The following is a 24,226-nucleotide window of genomic DNA, read 5'->3' as shown; positions in this document are numbered from 1 at the left end:
TTAGCCTAAAGAGACAGGAAAGCTGTGTATAATATGCAATAGCATATAAAGAATGACAAGTAGATTTTGTAATAAGATTACACTATGATATATTTTTTTTCTAACTGAGCTTCAATTATATTTACAGCTACTTAGCGAGAGGATGCCCAGCTGTGATATCCCTTGGGTACAAAGCATCCGACCGCAAACTTGCTTTCACGACGAAAGTACTGTGCCATAACCATCCTGTCCAGTTAGGTTCAAATTACAAGGGTGCAAAGTCTGCAGAATGGCGCTGGTCATGGCAGAGATTTGGACCGTTGTTGCAAAGTAAGTGCAGCATCTTTTTGTCAGTTCCTTTAATTTACCACTTAAAGTTCATGTAACCATTACTGTAAACATTTATCATCCTAATTGGTATAGTGGAACCACAAGTAAAGAAACCTGCACAGACCCGCAACTCCTGTGCACCGTACTCCCACGTGAAGGGGGAGAGTGGACCATGCTTCCTTATGGCCCGAGCTGAATGGAGGAAGGGGACTTCTCATCCAAGATTTTTTTCCTTGTGGTTGCTCTATAGTATCCATGGTGATATGTAGAACTGGCTTATTCCCAAAGTGCATCTGGTGACAGAGGCACAACCAAGAATTTTTCTTTCAGCGGGGGAGGGGGGGGGAGTACCAGGACAAACATGCCAATAATAATAATAATAATGTTACAATTAGTAGTAGTACAGTGTGTCTACCAGTAAAGAAAGTCAAACCCCCTAGCTATGGCTCTGAACTTGATGAGACTGTAAGAAAAGTAGGTATTGCAAGCGAGAACAATGGTATGAAATGTATTTTTACTTGCATAAAATTTGAAATCGAGGGGGCAATTGCCCCTTTATGCACCCCCATCCCCCTGCAGATGCCCATGGCCGTCTGGATTAAAACAAAATCAAGAAATACATGATTTCCATTAGCACTCCTTTCGTTCAATTAAGCATATACGGACAATACGAGAGCGTATTCTGCTCTCATGCAGGAAGCAAATGGCGGCAGCAGCAATAGCGCGTCGGAAATAGATTTTCGTACAAAACCACATGCAATCACATTAAAATGAATCAAAATTACATTCCCGAACATCAACAACGCTACAGAAAATGATTTGCGTAAGTACTTTCTCCTGTAAATTTGAAGAAATCTGTCTGAGGTATAGTAAAGTGTTACCTACATGATAACTAATATCATCTTGATTACACTTTTGTCCTGCTACTATTAGATTCTGCTAGCCTTGTTTATTTTTTTTACTTCCATTTTTTGCCCCCCTTCCCCCTTGGTTGCACCACTGCCTGGTGATATCTTATGCGTACGTTTTGATCAAGTGGTGCATGCATTGTTACAGGCAGTTCCTTCCAGTCACCACCTTCTACCCACCAAACTGTCTGTGCACGTTACAGTTCATGCCCTTCCACAATGAGAACATATGCCCACTGGTTTGCTGCAAAACAAACGCAGGGTTGTTTCAAGCATAACAGGCCTTACCAATAACTGTTGTAGATCATTGTGAAACGTGAAATCTCTCTGAACTAATCTACCACCAAGAAATAGTATTTTTGTCAGAAAGAAGTACAGTTTTCTTCACCAAGTGTGAAGAGCGAGAGTGAGTGCGGCTGGGTGAGCCCACAGCTACTTTATGCAGGGACAAGGCTGAAAAATTCCAACCTTATATGACCAACCCCAGGAATCGAACCTGGGTCCCCTGCAGTCAGATGCCCTACCAACTAGGCCACTGCAGCTCCCGTCGTCACATGGGAACTAGAATATTACATGGATGCTTACAGAAGTATTACTTTTTTTTTGCGTACTGTAGGAACATGTTCCTTAATATGACTGTACAAAGCTTCTGAATGGAATGAAGAAAGTTTGAGGAATAGCTGGCTCTTACGAAAGGTGCTAAAACATTGCTCTGATTAGTGTAAACTTTAAGTTGGAGGAATTTTCATTCTACATAAGAAATTCATGGAAGTTGAAACACGGTATGTTCAATAGGCCTTATCCATTGTAACAATCAGCTCCTGAGATTTGCTTAGAACCCCAATGTGAGAAGAAATCTGTAAGCTGGAAGTAACTGCTTTCTTTTGGATGATTTTTGTGTGAATTTTTAACACAATTGCGAAACCATTGTTACGGTTTTTATATGCTCTCGCAAGCAATTCAGATCACCTTTCAAAGATTTTTTTAGGGGGGGGGGAGTTCCTACCAAATGCCTATCAAAAATGTTGTGAAAAAGGGAAGGAGCAGAAGTGGCCACGCAAAAGTTCAAAATGGGTTGCGGTCCATAGCAAGTGGATTGTTGTGTACCGGTTCATTTTTCTAATGTTCAGTGCAGATAAAGTTTTGTATTTCATATTTGTTAATTATCTGATTAATGTTGAAGGACCACTACCCTCATTAACACTTTACACCTGGATGAAACTTTACCTACACAATAGTTGAACCATGTGTTCCGCACCATACCATGAATATTCTAATGTTGTTTTTTGGTAGTGTGGTGGTTATTTCATTCTTCTCTTCAGCAGCTTTGGCATAACTCACCACAAGCTGCACACTGTACTGCTTAAGCCTGAACAGACTTGCTATACGAATTAATAGTGTTCATCAGGATGAATAATGGGTTACACACTCAATGTGCAGCAGAAAGAAATAAACTCTCTGTGCTGGCTATCTCTGGAGTAATCAAATTAAAAAATTCTGAAAAAAATTATAAAAAATTCTGTGCACAAGTAGTGACACGGGACAGCTCCACCAATGACTACATGAGAGGGAATGGGATTTCATGGGGGGAGCTGCAGTTACCAACATTCGCAGCAGTGTGTACTGCTTTGCTCTGCCCACTCAATTTCCTCCCTTTCTCTGCTGCTATGTGCGGCCTTGCTGCAGTGATAACAGGGACAGAGTATAGTTACATGATTTGAGTCTCCTGCAGATCGGAGGTTACTGCATATCCATGTTTATATCATGGTATACCAACATGTATGTACGAGTACAATTTTGATTACATTTATTCAATTTTAAGTTGTCATTTGTAAGTGTAAAGCTGACAGTAAAGATAACAGTGGGAAAATTTCCAATCACTATGTTTATTGTTTTTTCTATAATGTGTTGGGTCATGAGTTAAAAAAAAAAAACCTTTAAGAACCAGAGGACATCTACTTTAGCATGATCATAATTCCATTTTTAAGAACAACATTAGCTGCAGAATGAAAATAGTGATGGACAATTTGTCTATTGGGTGGCAGTGACCAACCGTACACCCTAAAAAATTTGGACTTTCTGTATTTTAATCTAGAGATTTCGATGTTTTACGAAGCCTGAAATTATTTCAAGATGCAGAAACCACAAATAAGCAAGATATCTAGTCCCAAAATGTCACCAGCCTACATCCAATTCATCGCATTCTGACACACTTTCTTCACTTTTTTTTTTAGAGTTGGAATTGGTAGGGAAGAAAAAACTGTTTTTTAAGTTTTTTCCACGGCTTTTTTGGTTGGGCTTTTTTCGGTTCTTTTAACAAAAGTGTCTCAAATCAATGGAAATACAGGAGTTGCATTTTGTAGGTTAGTTGTGTGTTACTCACAAATCCAGAATATAAAAAAGGAAAGTTAAAAATTGTACTTACGTATGTGAGTATAGTGCTCTTATTGTAGAACGACGTTTCAGAGATTAACTATCTCTTTCTTCAGGTTCGTATAAAAAACTAAGTACTTGGCATAGTACTGCGTCAAAAATGTAATATGAGGATTGTGTTTAAGGGTTGATTAGGATACATTTAAAATATTAATATTGAGAAGCACAGTTGGGTAGGAATGGCCAAACCTGCAGGTTGCATTGTGATTCATGCAGGTTTTTTGATTTTTAACTTTTTAAACTTTTTTACCTGTGAATAGGTCTTTCTGTACAAGTTTTTTTAGGGAACGGCTTGGTTTTTACGTACTTCTAATAGCAAAAACTTAATATTTTAAATGTATCCTAACCAACCCTTAACCACAATCCTCATATTACATTTTTGACGCAGTACTATGCCAAGTACTTAGTTTTTTATACGAACCTGAGGAAAGAGATAGTCAATCTCTGAAACGTCGTTCTACAATAAGAGCACTATACTCACATACGTAAGTACAATTTTTAACTTTCCTTTTTTATACAGGAGTTGGCAGTATTTTTCCTGTTCCATGGTTTTTGTTTATCTCCCTACTGTAAAATAGACACTTATTTCTAAATATAAAATACAATTTACAATATAAAATTCGTAACTGGATATAAACAGTGTTTTCAAGAAAGCTGGCTTCTTTGAATGGGCAGTTCTCTTTACATTAAATTTTGTGTTCATTAAAATATATTTGAATTCTGGCTTTCCAGTACTTCATGTATAATTTGGTTAAATGGCCGCTAAACCTGAGCACGGAGCAACTAGTGATGTATTTTGGCTGTTCGTTGCAGTGGTTCTCAACCTTTGTGAGACCACAGCCCAGTAAATTTATTTCTTACAAGTTAATGTCCTGATCCCAACAATTTCACTCATAAATACATCTCTGATCTTTAAAGTTTATATGGAAATTAATATGCACCCTTATTTAACATTAATGTATCAACTATGGTATAACCATAGTTCAATTATGTATGGCCTTGCTGTCAAATATAAAATTAGATTTAAATTAGTCGTCAACCCCTGGGTGCAACGGACCTTTTGCAAACTGGCAGTTGAAAAACACTGGCACTAAAACTGAAGCAGACGTAAATAAGACTGGCCGCAAAAAAAAAAAAAAAAAAAAAAAAAAAAAAACTATTTAAGAAATCTAGACTGGACCTACAGTTTGAAATGAAATCTGAAGCATTCTGCCTTTTATAGGCTAAATTAAATCTTCGTATAGAGAACATTCAGACTGAAGCAACACATTGTGCAACACGATGTGTGGCACTGGAGCTTTCAGACAAGTCACAAATGACAAGCGACACAGTCTCCTTCAGTATAAAGCAAAGCATTCACCGTGCATGCAAGAACAACAGACTGAAGCGGCACCATGCACACTATTGAGAAAACAGTATAGTCTGAGCAACATGCAAGTGACATGTTTAGCTTGTTGTCACACTTCGGTTCAAAAGGTTCAATGGATTACTGAGGGTCTGCTTCCAAGTGACACATGTCACTTGTTGCTTCGATCTGAAAGTTCCCTGAGAAAACTGTACAGACCAAGTGGCAAGAGACACTTGCAGCTTATGTTGTGTCGGTTCGAAAGATTGCATTTACTTCTAAGGGTTGGTTTTAAAGAGCCACGTGTCCTCCGTTAAACAGGATATACACACATATTCACCTAATACGTATACTTCTGCATATGTTTTTTGAACAATAAAGATTTTTAATTGTCCCGAAACATCAAATATTTTGATATTAACATTTGTTTCATATTTTTTGACATCCAACATTTAAATTGAGACACAAACATGTAAAAGCTTCTTTTAAGTCCAATACATGTTCAGATGTGCTCATCAGGACTACACGTTCAGCTTACCCATGACGTAGAAGAAATTTACATACCGGGGGGAGACTCACAAGCCCACACTTTTTTATTACTAAAATTCAAGAAACCATTTTATTAATCACTGCTTCTTTTGCTGATTACATAAGCAGTTATTTATTAATTATAATAATTACAAAAATTACTATCATTAATAAATAAAAACAAATTATTACATGTGTCTCAAATAAAGGTAAAGGTAAAGTGCTCCCCTGTGCATAGCACCATGCCATGAAGGCGTATAGGGGGGTGTGGGGGTAACGCCCCACACTTTCTTGATCCCGGTCGTGAGTGGGGGTGATGTGATCAGCATCACGCCCCTGACCGCCTTTACCCCCCAGGGTTTCCCCCAGGTACCCATGTTATTCGACGCTGGGTGGGCGCCGGGGCCGCTTCCATCGTTAGAAAAGTTCCCGGATTTGAACCGGCCGGGGATCGAACCCAGGACCTTGAGCATGGTAGTCAGACGCGTTACCGACTGAGCCACCGCGGCCTCAAATAGGCTATATTTTATCATTCACTAAAACTCACAAAATCCATAACAATTTTTATTAATGCTTTTTAGTTTACAGAAGTGTATTTGTTTATTAAATATAATAATTACAATCATTACCAACAAATTATACACTGTCACTGGCATGAGTGTCTCGAATGAGACACATTCAAAGATGGTGCCCACCAAGTGCATTTTGCCTCCTAATTACATTACATGTATGTTTTTATGAACAAAAGTCATAAAGAAATATTGAGAACATCCTAGGAAACAATGTAATTTATTATTTTCAAACAGTTTAAAAATCTAAAAAATAGAGGTGGTGGGCCTGCGAAGGGCCCCCTCCAACTCCCTGGTTTGCTAGGGTTAAAATTGTATCTTAATCGGTATGCAATATATGTCCACTGGGATTGGCCAGTATCTGTCTTTTGGCTGCTAGATGATGTAATTTTTTAGGTAATTGTAAAATATGTCCTTACAAACCTGTAAACTCACAACAGTAACTTCAAGTTAAATAGGTTAGCTGTAATTGGTAAAAAGCCAAAATTTCCGTTTTTTTTTTAAAAAAGCCAGCTTTTTATCGAAAAAAAATGTCCATTCAAAAAAGACAACTTTTTTTAAAAGAAAATTTCATTCTACATGCACAAAAATATGTGAAAATTTGAAGAATAATGTAAAATTACTATCTATATCAAATAGACATTCCTAACAATGTAAAATTACCAATAGCTACCTTCTACAGAGCATTCCCTGACATTTGCTATGAGACTCGGCAGCAAGCGGCCCGGCGTCAGCGATTGTCTTTCCCGGTGAACGGGGTCTGCGACAGTCGCATGCTACAGTCTCCTTTTTTTCCGCTATCTTTCCCTTTCTGTTGACGTTGTAGACTGATGCCAGTATAATCCTCCCTCCGAAGTTGTGTTGTGTTGTGTCGTGTCCATGTGTTGAAGATTGTGGCTTAATATGGCACGAAAAAAGTTTACATTACAACAAAGGATTTATCTTGTCGAGTGTTACTTCGGAAAGAGAAATTGTGGAGAAGTGCAATGACTGAATAAAAGTGGAAAGAAAAATGGGGAAATCTAAAAAAAATAAAGTATACAAAGTATTGTACGAGAAATCGGGAGAATTACAGTAGATGAACTTGCACGTGTAAATGCCAATTTCCTTCGGAGATGCCAGGAATGTGTTGCAGTAGAGGGACATCATTTTCAACACCTTCTGTAGTCAAGGTTAGTACACAATATGAAAACTGTAATTTTAATAACAGACTCTAGCGACTGCCGTGGACCCGTTCACCGGGAAAGACAAGCGCTGATGCCGGACCTTTTGCCGCCAAGTCTCGTAGTGAAAGTTAGGGAATGCTTTGTAGTACCAACTTGTCACATAAATTGATCACATATGCAAGAAAATCAATGTAACAAAACCACATGCATACCTTAAAAAAATATGCACTTCCCCTTAATTGTTTCCAGGGATGAAATGGCACTTGTTTTATGAAGCCTGAAATTTACTTCTAGATGTGGAAATCATAAATAAGCAAAATATTTATCACCAATGTGTGGCCAGTGCATGTTTAATTCCTCACATCGCACCAGTTTTACAAAAGCAAATTTCATTCTACATGTACGAAACAAGTGCATATTCGAAGAATAATGCCATGACTGATACTGCATAAAATCACTAATTTGTTGTTTATAACACCTCTCCATGAGCTTAAAGCTACAACAGACATTTGTATAAGACAATCTTCATAAACCATGCAAAATTTCCCACTTTCTCGTAGGTGTGCAGAGACACACAAGCACCGTGTACTGTTACCTTTGTCATTGGCTGTACATAAGGATCTTGGATTTAACATTACATTTAAGGATCTGCTTCTCCTGGGCTTTAATGGCTTGTCAGATAATTGAAGGACAAGACATGCTTTTTTTGTGTGTTCGTCAATTTGAGAGAGAGGGGAGGGGGAGAGTAAGCTGGTTACAGCCCTCTTGTTGCTTAATTGCATTCTTCCCACCATTTCACTGCTGATGGTTCTGGTTTGTGTCCTAGTTGTGATATGGATGTTTTATTCTGCTTGTTGTTTTGTTTTTCATCTTATCTCCATTAATTCTCATTGTCTTGATTAACTTAACTAGGAGTGTGTGGGATCCCGATAAGTCGGTACCAGGATCAGGAAAAGAAAATCCATCCCGATATTGAGAAATTCCAAATTTAAAAGTGGTTCATTGATGGTGTTTTCTGCATTGTAAGTGTGATACTTCTCAGAACATGTTAGTTCCACAGTGTCGGGAATTTTTTGATATTTCTCGTCCTGAAAATTTCATGACTTGGCCAGAAATTACAAATTTTTCTCATCCTGAATGTTGGGATTTTAAAACATTTCCAATCTGCACACCTCTAAACTTAACCCTTAAATCATCCCTCCCCCCTTATTTTTGCCATGCTACACTTTCTATTTCCAAAGTGGAAGGTGGGTTAAGGCGTATTTTTCAGTGGATTTTATGAAAATTATGTATAACAAAATAATTAACACTCTAAGTGTGTGATAAAATGTCATTGAGTGGCCTGCTGCCTTGTGAGGATTGGCTTCAAAAAATATGAAATGCACAACTGAAAAACAAGTAATATTTTTTTCTGGGCACCAACTTATTGTAATTATTAGAAAATACAAAGCATCTACTGATTCATTAGCGTGGCCAGGCAAGAACTTACTGGGCTCGGGCTTATACCAAAAGTTCACCAAATTATACTGCTCTTCAATGCATTTTTAACAGAAATGGCACAAAAGTGGTAGTTTTTAATACATTTTGCAGTGCTGAATTAGAAATTGATATTAACTGTTGTTGATTAGCTATTGTTTGTTTTGAAATATCCTAATATGCTAAACAGTTTTTATAGATTGCAAAGTAATGCAAATTTAGCATTTCATGTGCATGTTAAGTGTTCCTCGCGAATTTTACCACAATTTACACATATTCTGAGGAATAACATGAAAATTGTAAATTAAACTTCTGCTGTGCATGTTTAATGCGTTCACTAACATTCTGGAGGAAAAAGTAGAATTTTATAAATACAGTAGCCACAATACATGTATGTAGTGAGAATCACATAGAATCGTGTTATTTCAGTACTGTTTTATTCCCCTTCTTTGTTAACACGCTGCATCAAAGTTTGGGTCGGTCCCACCTGAAAAAAAAAAAATCTCTTGGTTTCACTCCTTGTATGGTATAATTGGTGCAGCTTCCAGAAGAAATATGATAAGCAATTACAATGGTACTGCTGGAAATTAGTAAAATATTTTTCAAAAACACACTGCACGTGCATGTAAAGGAACAAGTGTACTGTAGTGCTCAGTGGCACACAGGGTACATATCATACTTCAGATGTGCCTCAAGTCCATCAAGTGTACAGTCTTCGTAAGTCATAGTACTGAATACATTTCATGTAATACTTTCTTTGCTGGGAAGTAATAGCAGACGTACATGGCCATATATGCAAATGCAGTGCAGTATGGCTGTTATTTCTGATTTAGATAAATATGCAGTGTGCGAGTATAGACATGAACCCGAATTATTGAAATTTTAAATTCATTGTCACTCTTGTGATTTTTCTCAGTACAAGGAAAAATAAATTTTGAATTATTTTTCCAGGATGTTGAAACTATCATTGTGCTACATGTTGAATTGTGTATTATGGTAAATAGCATGGGCAAACCCAAATACAAATAATATTTTAAGGACATCATACCAACATCCTTAAGGTTAGAAAGGCACTACGTTAAAGAGTAATGATATCTTACAGGCGATTGGAATTAGTATAGAATCAATTCACCAAAGAATGTTACCATGAAGTGGTTAAAACATTGAACATTTCAATACACGAAGCACGTTTTGTTTTTCTCAAACTTTCAAACTAATTTGGTGGATGGAATGCAGAACAGGTAAGTAAAATTATGAGGAAAAGACACAATATGTTTTACACTTACACAAAATATGTTATTGATAGTGTTCATAAACATAATCTGATAACTATGTTTTTCTTTATTCACATTGTTATATGTAACTTGTGTGCGATTTTTAATATTAAATAGGCGTATGCTTTAACATTGTGATTGTATTAAGCAACAAGTATGAACTTTTTTTTGGAATATATTTTATCAGCTTTTTCATGTAAAATATAATTTAATATCATTGAAAATGTCTTTTGTTGTTGTCTTCTGGTATATATTCAGAACCTGTTACGTTGGACATACAATGCTGAATGCTGACAATTCATGAATATATTGAAAGATTTCTGTTATTGTGTGAGTGTAATATGTTGCATGTTGATTATATTAGAGGTTCACATAAATAATCGATTATAAATTAAAACCCTGATTACATTGTTATATTTTAACAATATGATATTGAATAGTAGTCCTACTATTGAGATTTCATTGCTAATATTTCATGATGGAATAAAATTAATTTTATTTGCAAGGGAATTTTGAAGTCGTGCACGCAGATTATAATCCAGAAATAATTTAGGAGGTGATGTGTTCATTACCTTTAATCAGTAATAGATCTTGGTAACAGCTTGTAAAAAAAAAAAAAAAAAAGGTTGTCACTATTGCATTACAAGAAAAAGTAGGATGTAATGCCAGTATAACTTATAGGGTGTCATTTTTAATTGTTTATTTCATGTGGACCTAATAATTTATTTACGTTTTTGTTGGATCAATGGAAGATTATGAATGAAAAATAATAAATCCAAACAAGTTACTGATGATGCACATTACTTTGTGTAGAAATCACCACTATACATACATTCCATACGTTCGTACAAAAAATCTGACACTGATCTCGATTGCACACGCTTGTAATAATAACAGTGCATATTTGAATTTGAATTGACTATCATAAGATTGCACACGCATGTAATAATCACAGTGCATATTTGAATTGACTATCATAAAAAACAAATAAGTTACAACTGAATTAAAAATGAAATTGAATCTCCGTAAAAAGCTGCATTTTCATTATTGCACAGGTCTCGAAGTTGATCTACCCCGTTCCACGAATGAATGTTCTCATTGTGCTGCAGCGTGAATCTCGAAAAGAAAACGCGATAATCGCTAAGCCGCGATTCGCACGATTGTCTCGTAAATGCGAGCACAAGATCAGTTTCTTCGTGTCACTGCGTGATATTACCGTGCAATACTAACTTAACAGGACTGAAGTGAGGTGCAGTGTGTGCCAGTGAAGCTCATTTTCGTTCGATTTGACGTTAAAAATTTAACCAACTTAATTTACTCCGTACGTACACGCTCGTTTTTGTTGGCACAATGGGTAGGAAGAAAAACATGACGCCTCAATATCGAGCGAAGCAGTTCGAACACCAAGGATTTGTGTGCAGGGGTTCAGAGGAACTAATGTGCAAATTTTGTAATGTTCGAGTAACTTGGATGAAGAAGGACAACTGCATGAAACATTGTAGAAGCAAAGAACACATCCGTAATTTGTTAGGTAAAGGACAATGGAAAGAATCCCTTACTGTTCAAAATCCTGACGTTTCGAAAAAGGATCGAAACAGTGGCGAAATAGATGATCCACGCTATTATGTATGTGTAAAACAAGGTAAGTGATTGATAAAGAAATATGACAATAACAAATTTGCCTGTAACGTGTATGTTTTAGCCGGCAATGGACTTGTTTTGATCTCGTTAGTAATTTGGACAGTTCACAGTGTTGCCAACGCGCGAGATAAGTGTCACACTTTCTAATTCTTCCTATTCCGGTTATTTTACGTTGAATTTCTACCTTTTGGGTTAATCGTGATTCGTGACGATGAGGATGGATAATGGAACAAACACAATAACGGACATGGGACCATTTGTGGCTCGTATCGCGCCCCTCTCACTGTCGACAGTGAGAAAGTGGAAGGATTAAAATAATATAATAGAAAAAAAGCTCAGAGGCCAAGGTGCTCTAGTCGGTAGGGCGTCTGGTTCGATTCCCGGGTTGGGCAATCTAAGGTTAGAATTTTTCCAGTCTTGTCCCCGCATAAAGCGGCTCCGGAGCTCACCCAGGTACTGTGGGGCTTCTCTTCATTGATTTGAGGTTGGATGAGCCCCGGAGCCTCTTTATGCGGGGACAAGGCTGGAAAAATTCTAACGTTAGATCGTCCACCCCGGGTCTCCCGCATGGGAGAGATCGAGTACGTGTGGGGTCCTACCCCTAGAAAATACTCTTCCCTTATTTTTCACTGTTTCTTGCATCTTACGAATTTTTAAGGAATTTATTGTGGAGTTGGTGTATAGGTTGTCAGTTGATACTTCCTCCCTTAAGGAATGAATATGGCAAGGAACAATTTGCTTGCAATTACTATAGTTGTGCGTCCTCCTACCCTACGATACATGTTGATGTATTTGTCACAAGCTAGGTGCAAATTCGAATCGCAGCGTTCGCAACCTTGGTTGTTTTGAGTCATTGTAGAAAGTATTTGACTTACGTAGTACTTTTTTTTTAATGCAGTATACATGTGGTTGAATTACGAGAATTTGATGTGTATATTAAACATACATGACGAGAAAATTTATGAACGTATAATCAGATCAGTTTTTATTGGGATTCAGCGAGTCCTTTACGGCAATGGTAAAAAATTACACAATATCAGCATATATCGTAGCCGGAAGTTGCCTGGCTGTAATCTTTTATCAAAATCAAACTGTAATCAAACTAAACACTATGCTATGACCACAAAACAGTGTGTGCTGTGCTACATATTAGTATTGTATGGCGTAGAGTTGTCTATTCGTGCATATTTTAATTCGAATCATGTAGGTTAGTAAATCTCCAAAGCTCGATCAACAAAGCTTAGCTGTGTTTTGTTGCTTAGTCTAGTGAACGGAAAGAGAGAGGAATTTCTATCGTTCGTTGGCCTGTTTGTTATGAAAAAGGAATGGAATCCTCAAACGTTGCGAAGTTGATGTTCAAGCAGAGAAGTGAGAATTTTTCTGACTTGGAAAGAAACCTTCTCGTGGAGTTGGTAATGGAGCATAAGGATGTTGTTGAACGACAAGGAAGCCTGTTTACTGCAGAAAGTAAAGATGCTGTTTGGCAACTGATGACCGATAAGTTTAACAAGCACGCAGGAGTTTCGGTAAGAGAAACAAGACAACTGCGTGTCTGCTGGAAGAATTTAAAATTCAAAGCAAAGAGATACGAGGAACAGAAACGTCGCAGGGATGAAAGTAACGAGGATGTATTGGAAATTTTAGAAGACACGTTATTAGAGAAAGTTAATTTGATATGCAGAATGACGGCAGACGACATGCCGGTTCGACCACCAGTTGGACCTCACCGCTATCCACGTTATGTAGGATCTGGTAAGTGTTCAGTTCTGTCGATTTAGTGATAATTTAGTGAAATGTTTCCCAAAATTCCAATTGTGGTGTAGTAATTTATTTAATTTTATAATCACATCGCGATAAGCCTCTGTATGGTTAATTTATTTTAAAAATTAGTGAATTCTTGTGCGTGATTTTTTTTGTAGCTTGTTTGTGTATTCTTCGCAGACGCACAAATTATTATTATTATTATTATTAGATAACAGTAAACGTAGTGATAGGGAGGTATTTATTGACATTAAATCCTCGCATAAGGTTTATTTATTTGGAATATGGATTTATTTTTAAAAGGCAGGAATATTTTCTGAAGGGGGTAATGAAAGAACTACATTTGTGAGACGAGACCGAGACTTAGTACGTATTTACAGAGAGTCCGCCCCCCCCCGAAAGACTTACATAGTACTAAAATAATTAAAATAAACTTGTTTAGATTTTGTTGTATAATCTGTGGTTATTTCATTCAATCCTCTGAACTTATATCTATAAGTATAAGTAGATTGGGATCGTACGTGTTTGAAGGACAATGCCAAAGATTAATGCACAATACTACTTATGATAAGGAATGGAATATTTATTGAATATCAAAAATCCAGTGACGAAAAGTAAAGTTCCTAATAATTAATATTTTATTTATCTTATGCATATAATGCAATTTCATTAATTTCCCTGCCAGGGCACTTGAGTTATTCAAATTTTGCTTATCTTAGGTACACGTAAGCTAGATAATGAATACGTGATGTTATATCTTATACCGTATTTTACGTATTCATGTAATTTTAATTTTAGTCCTCCTCCGTGGCCGTGCGGTCTAAGACGCTGTGCTTTGGACTCCGACTGCGGGACGGCATGGGTTCAGTCTGGGTTCTCGGCCTGTGTATAGGACCGGTGGCAACCCACCAACCCACAACAAGAACTATATTTCTCAAAATTGAAACTTACGAAGAACTCTTGGAAGCTAGTAGTATGATTCAGGCCAAATTTAGCGGCATGTAATATTCCCTGATCTCCCGCGTGGGTGATCTAAGGTCTGAATTCTTTCCTGCGTTGTCCCCTCGTAAAGCGGCTCTGGGGTTCACTCAGCCTCAAATTAATGGGTACCTGGAGTAACCCTGGGAGGTAAAGGCGGCCGGAGAGTGGTGCTGATCACATCACCTCCAAAATTGCCGAGATGGAGAATGTGTGTGACCCTACCCCCACATCCCCTAAATGTGCCTTCATGACATGGTGCTATATGCACGGGGAACTTTACCTTTGCATGTAATATTCTTTATCGTATAATGCTATCTTGCATAAAATGGAAACAAGAGTGTTTCGGACATGACTGACCGAAGATAGTACTTTTATTAGCCTTAATTTCCAAAAAAAAATTTAAAAAAAACCTTTGTTCGCCACTTACCACGGTTACTGACAAAGTTAATAAATTCGAAGTTCTACACTCACATTGTGCAAAATCATGACCCTTTATCAGTTTAAGGTCTCTAACTAACTAACTAACTCCCTAGCCTTCTTAAACCCGAAGGTTCATGGCTGCAGCAACACAGGCCTTCCATCTTTCCCTATCTTGAGCAAGTTCTATATACTCTTTTTCATTCCTACCGATTTCCCTTAGGTCCATCTCAACGTTGTCCCTCCATCTTCGTCTTGGCCTTCCTACAGGTCTCTTACCATCAGGTTTCCCAACAAGAATCCTGTAAACTCCTCTTTCCTCTCCCATTCGTGCCACATGGCCTGCCCACCTAAGTCTTCTTGATTTAATTATTCTAATAATATCTGGACATGAATACAAATTATGTAGTTCTAAATTATGTAACCTTCTCCACTCACCTGTCTCCTCATCCCTTTTAGGTCCAAAGATTTTCCTAAGGATGTTATTTTCAAATACTCTCAATTTATGTTCCTCTTTCAATGTAAGGGGCCAAGTTTCACATCCATATAATACTGCAGGCAAAATTACTGTTTTGTATATTTTAACTTTTAGTATCTTAGATATTAAACGAGAAGACAAAAGTTTATGAAGAGAGAAGTAACATGCATTTCCTGAATTAAGCCTACTTTTTATTTCCTCTTTAATATAATTTTCATTTGTTAATATTACTCCTAAGTATTTGAATTTGGAAACTGATTCAAACGAGTTGTTATCAATAATTAGATTTTGATTATTACCTAACACTTGGTTTCGGCCTGTAAGCATATAAGTTTAAGGTCTCCTTTGGCGTAATTGTTAAAGCACCTTTAGTTCATCTTTTAATTCAGTATAGCCTTCATGTGTTAACATCCCCGCAAGTTTTCTACACTTCTCAGACAAAAGTTCAGATGGCATGTCTTTATGTTTACTAATATCATAAAAGAAATTGAAAAATTCACTATGATGTTTAAGCTGCTCAAATCTTCCTCTTAGAGCTAAAATAATCGTCTAGGACCTGGTAATAACAATTAACTTTGTACCGTTTTTGTGGATCTTCAAAAGTTTTGTCATACTGAAACTGCTTCTTCTTTCGATTTCGGCCCTGTGCATTGTTGCCTTTCTTTGGATCATCTATATCTAAATTCGAAGCCAACAGATGTTTCTCGGAAGGTGTCTTTCTTCACGCTTGGAAACAAGCCAACATCACACCGATTCACAAAAATGGTAACAAAAATCTTGTTTCTTCTTACTCTCTCCTCTGTCCATCATTTGTGAAAAAATAATCAAAGACAGACTCTATAAATTTGTTTCTCCTTAATTAAGCTCAAACCAACATGGTTTTCTTCCTGATAGCCCCTGTCGGTTTTTCTCTCACATGCTATGAAATGTATTTAAAATAATTCACGATTACATGTAATATATTTTGTTCTGGCCTAAGCCTATGATACGGTTAGTCATCGTTTTCTGATTCACAAATTATGCAATAGATTCAACATTCATTGCAAATTTCTAACCCTTCTCACATATTGCCTTAGCGATCGCCAACAACGTGTCGTTCTTCCAGGTACTGCATCAAGGTTTCTTCCTGTGCTCTCTGGAGTTCCACAGGGTAGTGTTCTAGGACCTCTCTTGTTCATATTATTCGTCGACGACCTTGCCGACTACCTCACAGCTCCCTCTAGTAATTACCTTCTTTTCGCGGATGAGTGTAAACTTTTCAGAGAAATCTCCACTTCCAACGATACTCATTTACTACAGAATGACATAACAACATTTACTTCCTGGTGTCTGACATGGGGCCTTACATTACATCCTGAAAAGTGTATCACTCTCACTATCTCTCTCAAGAAGAACCAGTTAAAGTCAACTTACTCCATCTCTGGCAATACCATCAAAGCAGTATCTTCTCACAAAGATTTAGGCATTGTTTTCGACGAAAAGCTCACATTTCAGGAACATGTTACAGGCACCACAAAAAAGCAATGCGTCTCTTGGGTTTACTGTACCGTTTCACTGAAATTAGTGACATCTCAGCCCTCACTTCATACTTCAAGTCAATCCTTCATTTCCCCAATAATAGAATACTGCTCTCCCGTCTGGTCCATGGCTTGTCCCACTCAGCTTTCTACGTAGAATCGATTCAGTCTTTCAGTTCCCGGCTATAGTTCGTTATAGGGTTCCCTCTTTACGCAATTTTTCATCTCCGCATCTCTTGTCTTTTCTAAACTTACAGACTGCATCTCAGCGCCGTTTGCAGAATGATTTCAGTTATTTATACAAAATTGTCAATGGCAAAATTCGCTGCAACACACTCCTTTAGGAATTCCACTTTCGTGTACCCATGCGCACAACACGCAACACAAGCTTATTTTACACAAAAAAAAAACTTGCCACACAATTCAATGATCTCTCCTCAAGTATGGATATATTTTCCTCCGAGCTGCCTTTCGGTCTTCTATTAGAAGAAATGTTCGTAAATAATATCAAGTAGTGCAATCTTTTACTTATTTTTTGTTAATTTGCTATTCACTTTTCTGTTATTTTGTTACTTTTAATGATGATTATTATTATTTTGCTTTTTCATTGTTGACAATTTCAGTGTAAAATGGCCTCCTGTGCTGTGTCTGGAATTTTCTCAATAAATAAATAAATAAATAAAAATACTTTCTCATCAACCGGGACTCACAGGTCACCGCCCCCTGACGCCTCCACGAGTGGAGGGAGGGAGACCCTGCCAGGCTGCCAAGTGGCATCTAAGAAACTGAAATTTTTCATCACTCCTGCTTTTTTCAAAACGCTGATATATTTTCAAGAAATATAACAGCACCTAACACATCGTATTAATGTTTTGAAGACATTTGCTCATTACATTACGTGGAGTAAAAAGTCATACCAGTTAACTACTGAGCAAAGGAACGTAAAGGCACACAACTGGTTTGCAATACACTGAGCCTCGTGTCCTACCATTTGGACAGTTTTATTGTCGCCAATTATTTCAAGGAGCACATCATAGACCTCTCCCACTTGATATTTCAACGGAGTTAAGCTTGATTCACATCTACGCTCCAGTAACGCTCGGATCACCCTCCCTTCATGGTCCGGTCAAATATCGTTGAATGTTTTTTAAAGAGAATCCTTCACACCTGGCGCTCCGATTAAGGTTCGTTCAATCGCGCTCAGCTCGGGGTCCGGTCAGGATCGAGTGGAAAGAATATTTGACCGGAGCTCGGTCGTTGATGTGAACATCTGATAAGGTTCAATAGCAGTGCAGTCTTCAGCCCCATTGCAAAGGGTACATAACCCAGTTTTGTGCGTAGAAGATGAGCCGTCAGAAGGCAAAGACCTATTGAAACACAGAAAAAGGCGAGTAATGATAAAATTGATTCATGGGGGCATTGAGCAAAAAATCTCACAATATTTTCCTCTCAATTTTGTTTGTAAGACATCGGTCAAAATATGCGATTTCATGAACTCGAGTAAAAGAAATTTAAGAAAAAAAAACCTGACCGAAGCAACCAAATTACATTTAGCAAATGAAAAAAAAAATAAGGGACTAACCACAAATATGATCCGTAAACACCAGTCGTAACGAACTTTTTCCAACCCGTTGCATCAATTAAAATCCTTAAATCAAAAAAGCTAACCTATTGGCTGTCGGTCATATTTTCCCGGACAACCAAATAATCATTTTTGTGTGTGCAAAGGGAAAGGATGGTCGACCCTCTGGCAAGGGAAAAATCATTCTTTATATCTAGCCCCGAATCAAGATTAACAATGAACTTGTTCTTCGTTTACGGAAAACGATACAAAATTACTCCCTATTTTTTTTTAAAAAAAAAGTCTAGGGAGGCCACGTTTCACACGATGTGCGTAACAATCGGGACCTTGTAACTGGCTTACAACCTGCTGTATATTTGTCACGTGTTGTATCGGAAACTTTCTAATTAAAGGAAATGGTCAACAATGTCGATATGAAACAATGAGCCCGAAGTTTTTCATGTCAAACCTAGACCGACAAAGTAGTGTTACCAGTGTTGACATTTATAGTTTTGCACATTGTAGTTGCAAATAAAAGTTTGCCGCTTTCAAACCAAAAGTATGACATCTATAAACAACATTATATTTATAATAGTCGACCTCCTGTCCGAGTGGTTAGCACAGCGTGCTACGACACCAGGTTCGAATTCCGGCCTGGGCATGGATGTTCATTTTGGTGTTCCTTCATCAATTTAATCATATTACCACTCATTCTCATCCTCAATATTAGTCAAAACTGTCATAAAAGCGAAGTAAATCAACCAAGTCAATGAATCCCCGCTTCCGCAATTCTTTTTCTTGTTTGTCATTTTCTTCAAATTTACGCCAGTGCTGCAACAGCCAAGTCCGTCGTTGAAAATCTCTTAAATATTGTAGTCAGCACAATCGGCAGGCTTTTTATATAAAAAAAAATCGGTGCACTCTGTGAGGAAACCAACACAAAACTCACGTTGATCGTATCTTCACCCGGGGCGAACCTTGACCACTATAGCCTGACAAGTTAAGTCCCGATATGCGCAGATCGCTGCGGAGCACTTCCAATTACGTCATCCTCCCCACCACTCTTCTACTCACTGGTCTGGCGTTGAGAGTACCAGTGGTGCCAACTCAGCAAAATTAAGCTAAAACAAATATGACGATTTTCATGGTACAGTGGCTCTCAGCGACAGACAAACCTGCAAACGAAACTGAAATCGATGCGGAGAATAGAGTGAAAGCATTGTGAACAATAAACAAAAGGAAATTGTACTTAAAAATTCAAAGTGTACCTTATGTGAAACAGTATGCGATTGACACGAAATTTAGAAACGCGGGGCACACCATAATACGACTTCCGCCTTACCACGCAGACTCAAATCCCATTGAACTTGTGTGTGTGTGGGGGGGGGGGAATCAAGGGTAAGGCAAGGGAATTCATTTCGGATTCACTGGACGCAAAGAAAGCTTTGCTGGGAAAATTATTTAGTGAATATTCTGTACAGAAATGGATTAAATGTTGGGAACACGTGAAAAAAATTGAAGATTCTTACTTTGAAAGAGATGGACTTATGGACGAGCGTGTAGATGAACTGATAATTAGACTTGGTGAAGCCGATTCAGACACGGACACAGATTGATCGGTAGACACAGACTCGGATGAGTGGGAGAGTGAAACTGAAGAAGGAGAACAGGAAAACATTTAGAAGGTGAGCTCAGTTCTATCGTTTATATCAGTGGTTTCCAACTTCAAAAGGTCCGAGGGCCAAAATTACATCAGCAGTTGATTGGCGGGCCGCATTTTTTTTTGGGGGGGGGAAGGGGGATTAAAAATTACAAAAATCATAAGTACTGAACTGAAAATGTAGTACTTTCGCATGACCTAAATTTCTAAAGTGATGCATTAAAAACAATGGAATCACAAATCAAAATTGTATAATTACAATTTATTTCACAAAAACCCAATACTAATGGATGAATTGAAAGAAATGAAAAACACACCATACAAATAAGAATCCTTCATAGTAAGTATTCAATGTGAAAATTGAGGCCGATCTGCTTCTTTTTTAATTAAAGTTGGAATGTCCACTTCAATTTCTGTATTTGAAAGTCTCAGAAGGTGAAGCAGTGAAGAATCTACCAAGCGCTTATTGATGAACTTCATTGAACAAAAAAACACTTTCACACGTGTATGTGCTGCCGAACGTCGATGTCATTCTTTGCCCAAAACTACGAATGGTTGGAAAGCGTTCCTTTGAAAGGTATTTGAAAAACTCTGGCCCCTTTTCTTGCCTAGTTTGAAGGAACACATCGCCTTGCAAATCACACAATTCAAGTTGGAGAGAAGCTTCTTGTTCTTCGATGTTAATGCCAAGAGGATTGCTAAATAGCTGGATGCTGCTTTTAAGTTCTTCAAAATCTTTAATCTGGAGACAGACTCATCCATTATTTCTTTAATATTTGCACTGAATTAAAAAAAGTCCAGTGTTTCTTCATCTTCTGCTAGCCGCCGACAGCTTGGAAAATTGCCCTCTCCAAAGTAACGTTGAAAATCTTCAGTTTATTACGAAACCCATTTATGTTTCCCATTAAATCTGACACCAGCTGGTTTCTTCCCTGCAGTTTCAAGTTCAGTTCATTCAGATGACCTGCGATATCTGTTAGAAACGCCAGTTGTTTAAGGAAGTCCATACTCGGAAACTGTTACTTCAGTAAAAATAGAACGTATTTGAATAAAAATACATAAAATTAGTGTATTTTGCAAACTGGCTTCGCGGGCCGCAAAAATTGGCATTGTGGGCCGCATGCGGCCCGCGGGCCGCCAGTTGGAAACCCCTGGTTTATATACTTTTCATTTTTCTATCATTTTATTTCATACATTTCTTATGCTGGTAAGAAATATCCCTAATATAACTTAATTCATTTAAGGTTTAAAGGGAAAATATCAAAATGTATTTAGAATTTAGCGTAATCAATAGGTAGCGTAGGTGAGGGGATACTAATTCATGTCTTTCACATTCAAATTTCGTTGAAAATTCTCAGAAGATTCCTCTCCCTCCAGGTTTGCAACACTGCGAACGAACATCGCCGCAGACAATGGGGTGGGGAAATATGATGCGAGGTGCGCAAACAATGGATTGCAGCGTCTTGTTTTTAAACTTGTCAAGTTATAGTGTGGATACCCCCTGACTGTGAGCGGAGCGTTAGGGGAGAATGAACGCAGTGTTGCAAGAACGTAGATGTGAATCAAGCCTTAAGGCATCGAATCTGCTTCCCCCCTTCTGGCACTCGGTGTTTTTCAAGTGAGGCTACTGATATTTTCTTCAAAACTATGGGTTGGCATATACAGAGCATTCCCTGACATTCGCTACGAGTTTGTCTTTCACCGAGAAATACAATTTCTGACGCCGGGCCGCTTGCCGCCGAGTCTCGTAGCGAATGTCAGGGAATGCTCTGTATTAACTTCCAAAAAACTTTTTCAAATTTTGCCGCTCTGGGCAGTGGCACGGTTCGCCTCCCCTTTCCGCCGGCCATAATTACTACTACCATGGTTAACGAAAATTCCATCAGTGTGTTACAAGAATTTTCGTCAATAATTTATTATTATTATTTAAATATGATAATCTGCTGACGTTTCCCTGAAAACTTTGTATCGATTCACACTGAGGTTTCCGGATTGGGGGGCCTCGCATACTAATCTCGCCCTGGGCCTCGCGAATATGTTGCTACACCACTGGTGACAACAGCGCTTCTCAGAAAAAGAGATGCTGGCTTGAAAGCAGATACGCGTCCTGTCGGCTTCATCTCGAGCTATGTCAAAGATACCGAACTGGTGTTCGAATAAGAACTTGAACTTTTACATAAGACACGCTAGAGGTTACAGGATGTGCTTTGTACAAAATAACTAAGCCCCGCGACAGGTTAAATTTGCAGCAACTTTTCGTATATATAGACCCAAAAAAGTACGCGCAGAATATAGTTTCATTGCCGATCTTCTCATTGTCTGCGACATAAACAGCTCGGTGGTTGAGGAAGATTCTGAGCGCCTTCTCGCGCGGATTAATGCATCAAATCTGCTGAAAACTTAACCTGTCGCGGGGCTTACACTTGCAAATTAATACGATGCATATGTTGTTGAAGCTTTTATTTTACACCCGCTTTATGCACAGATAGGCTAATCGGAAGTGGACCCAGTGGCGACTCGTGGCTTTTCTTAGGTGTAGGAAGTTGTGATCAACAGACCAAAAGAGAGAACAAGGAAAAGACTTTGATAATGTGTTCAATTAAACAGGCACACGTATCACTTGTTCTGTCCACTGCTTTTCCTGATTCTCTGGAGTAGCGACGCGCAGAGGGGAAAGCTTGTGGGCGGGGCCAGACTAGGCGGGGAAGGGTGCGGGATGAAAGCAACGAAGTTCTGCGCGGTATAACGGCCGTAAAGCAAAACGCTTTCTGCTGCCAATTTCTTCTTTTATTCTTAACAATGGCCAGTCTATTGTTTTACACAAATAATATTGCACGTTTATTTGTCTTTTGATGCTACGAAGAACAGGAAAAAAAATTAAAGCAAATTTAAACATACATTTTCAAAAAACATGGAAATAACCACAAACTATGAAACATCATGTATCAAAATGTGTTTTATACAAGTCTGAAAAACATGTTTAAAACAAGTCTGAAAACCATGTTTAAAACACTTTGTTTTTTTACAAATGTTGAAAACGTTTAAAACAAAGCCATATATTTTAAACTTTTCAAACAAGTTGTTCACGAACACATTCAACACTATGAGGCGCTCTCCTGAATGCAGAGTTCCCATAGACTTGCGAGCTGACATGTTTACTACAGAACTACTGGACCGCGAATGAGCAGTCGAGTCGCCCCCTCCCGTGGATACCCCTCCCCTCCGCGCGTTCATTGGACGAGGCACACACCCTTCAACATGCGCACAGAACGCGTTCGCGTTCTCTTACTCCAGAGAATCCGGGAAATTTTTTATAGAATGTTAGCTGCAACCCTGTACCCATGCCCCTCTAACAATGAAATATTTACACGCGATCCTAAAAATACATACGAAGATATAACTTTGACAATTTTTCAGATTATGAATGATTTTCAATTTTTCTCTTGCGTAGTTCCAGAAGTCTGCAGTCTGCAATATTTGGTCGTTTTAATTTTATAACAATTGATGGGAGGCTACCAGACATCCCGATACCCGATATAAATTCATTACAAGAATCATTGCTAATACGTACACCATTTAATTTTTAAATATATTATTTTCTAAATATAGAATTATCGTGGCTGTTCAATGATACTGGTAAAAGAAAATTAAGGAAATTTCAAAACATGACAATTTGCGGAATAGAGTACTATTCTAATACTTCCGAGAATTGAGTGTAAACAGGAAGCACCAAACTGTACTCTGTGTGACAGCCTTGGTCTGTGAACGATTGCGTTGCTGATCGACTGTCTGGTTGGGAAAGGGGGGAGGGATCTATCGGGAGTTTAATTTTTTTCCAACTCTGCAATACTACCATAGCGTCGCTGTCGCATCTAATACTCCACCGGTATTTCAAATCTCCCCCCACTAAAAGACTAAAAAAAATCCTGAGGATGGGCCTAGTTAGCTTGCAAAAATTCACACACCGCGGCACTTGTTTCGATAACAACCTCGAACTTTTGAGTGAACCAAGCTGGCTCGACCAGAGGTATTATGTGTAATACATCTATCTGTGTCGTGGGGTCCTCCCTGCCTGTTGTCGTGTGTATTGAGGACAGTGATAAGAAGAATTGCTGTCTCAACTCTTAAATTATGCTAAATGCAACTCATTATGTAGTTTTAAGTTCAATTTATGCAGCTAGTTATTTTGGAGTTGTGGAACT

General features: G+C 38.1%; 1 protein-coding gene across 3 annotated transcripts in view; it reads left to right on the top strand.

The window, feature by feature from the left end:
* The window catches only part of LOC145986795 (uncharacterized), a 117,882-nt gene that overhangs the window by 2,291 nt on the left and 91,365 nt on the right, over nucleotides 1-24,226 (top strand). Inside the window, exon 2 of one of the 3 annotated variants that reach the window (XM_083121223.1) lies at nucleotides 128-309. In XM_083121223.1, the coding sequence (XP_082977349.1) occupies nucleotides 128-309 (182 nt within the window). Of the gene's footprint in view, nucleotides 1-127; nucleotides 310-11,157; nucleotides 11,651-12,895; nucleotides 13,402-24,226 lie in introns of those variants that run through there. The other 2 variants (XM_083121227.1, XM_083121224.1) reach the window with 2 other exon arrangements.

The sequence above is a fragment of the Lepisma saccharinum genome, chromosome 4 (genome assembly GCF_977018435.1).
Source record: "Lepisma saccharinum chromosome 4, izLepSacc3.1, whole genome shotgun sequence".
NCBI classification, from domain to species: domain Eukaryota; kingdom Metazoa; phylum Arthropoda; class Insecta; order Zygentoma; family Lepismatidae; genus Lepisma; species Lepisma saccharinum.
The sequence above is the reverse complement of the archived record's forward strand: the minus strand, read 5'-3'. Positions and strand labels throughout refer to the sequence as shown.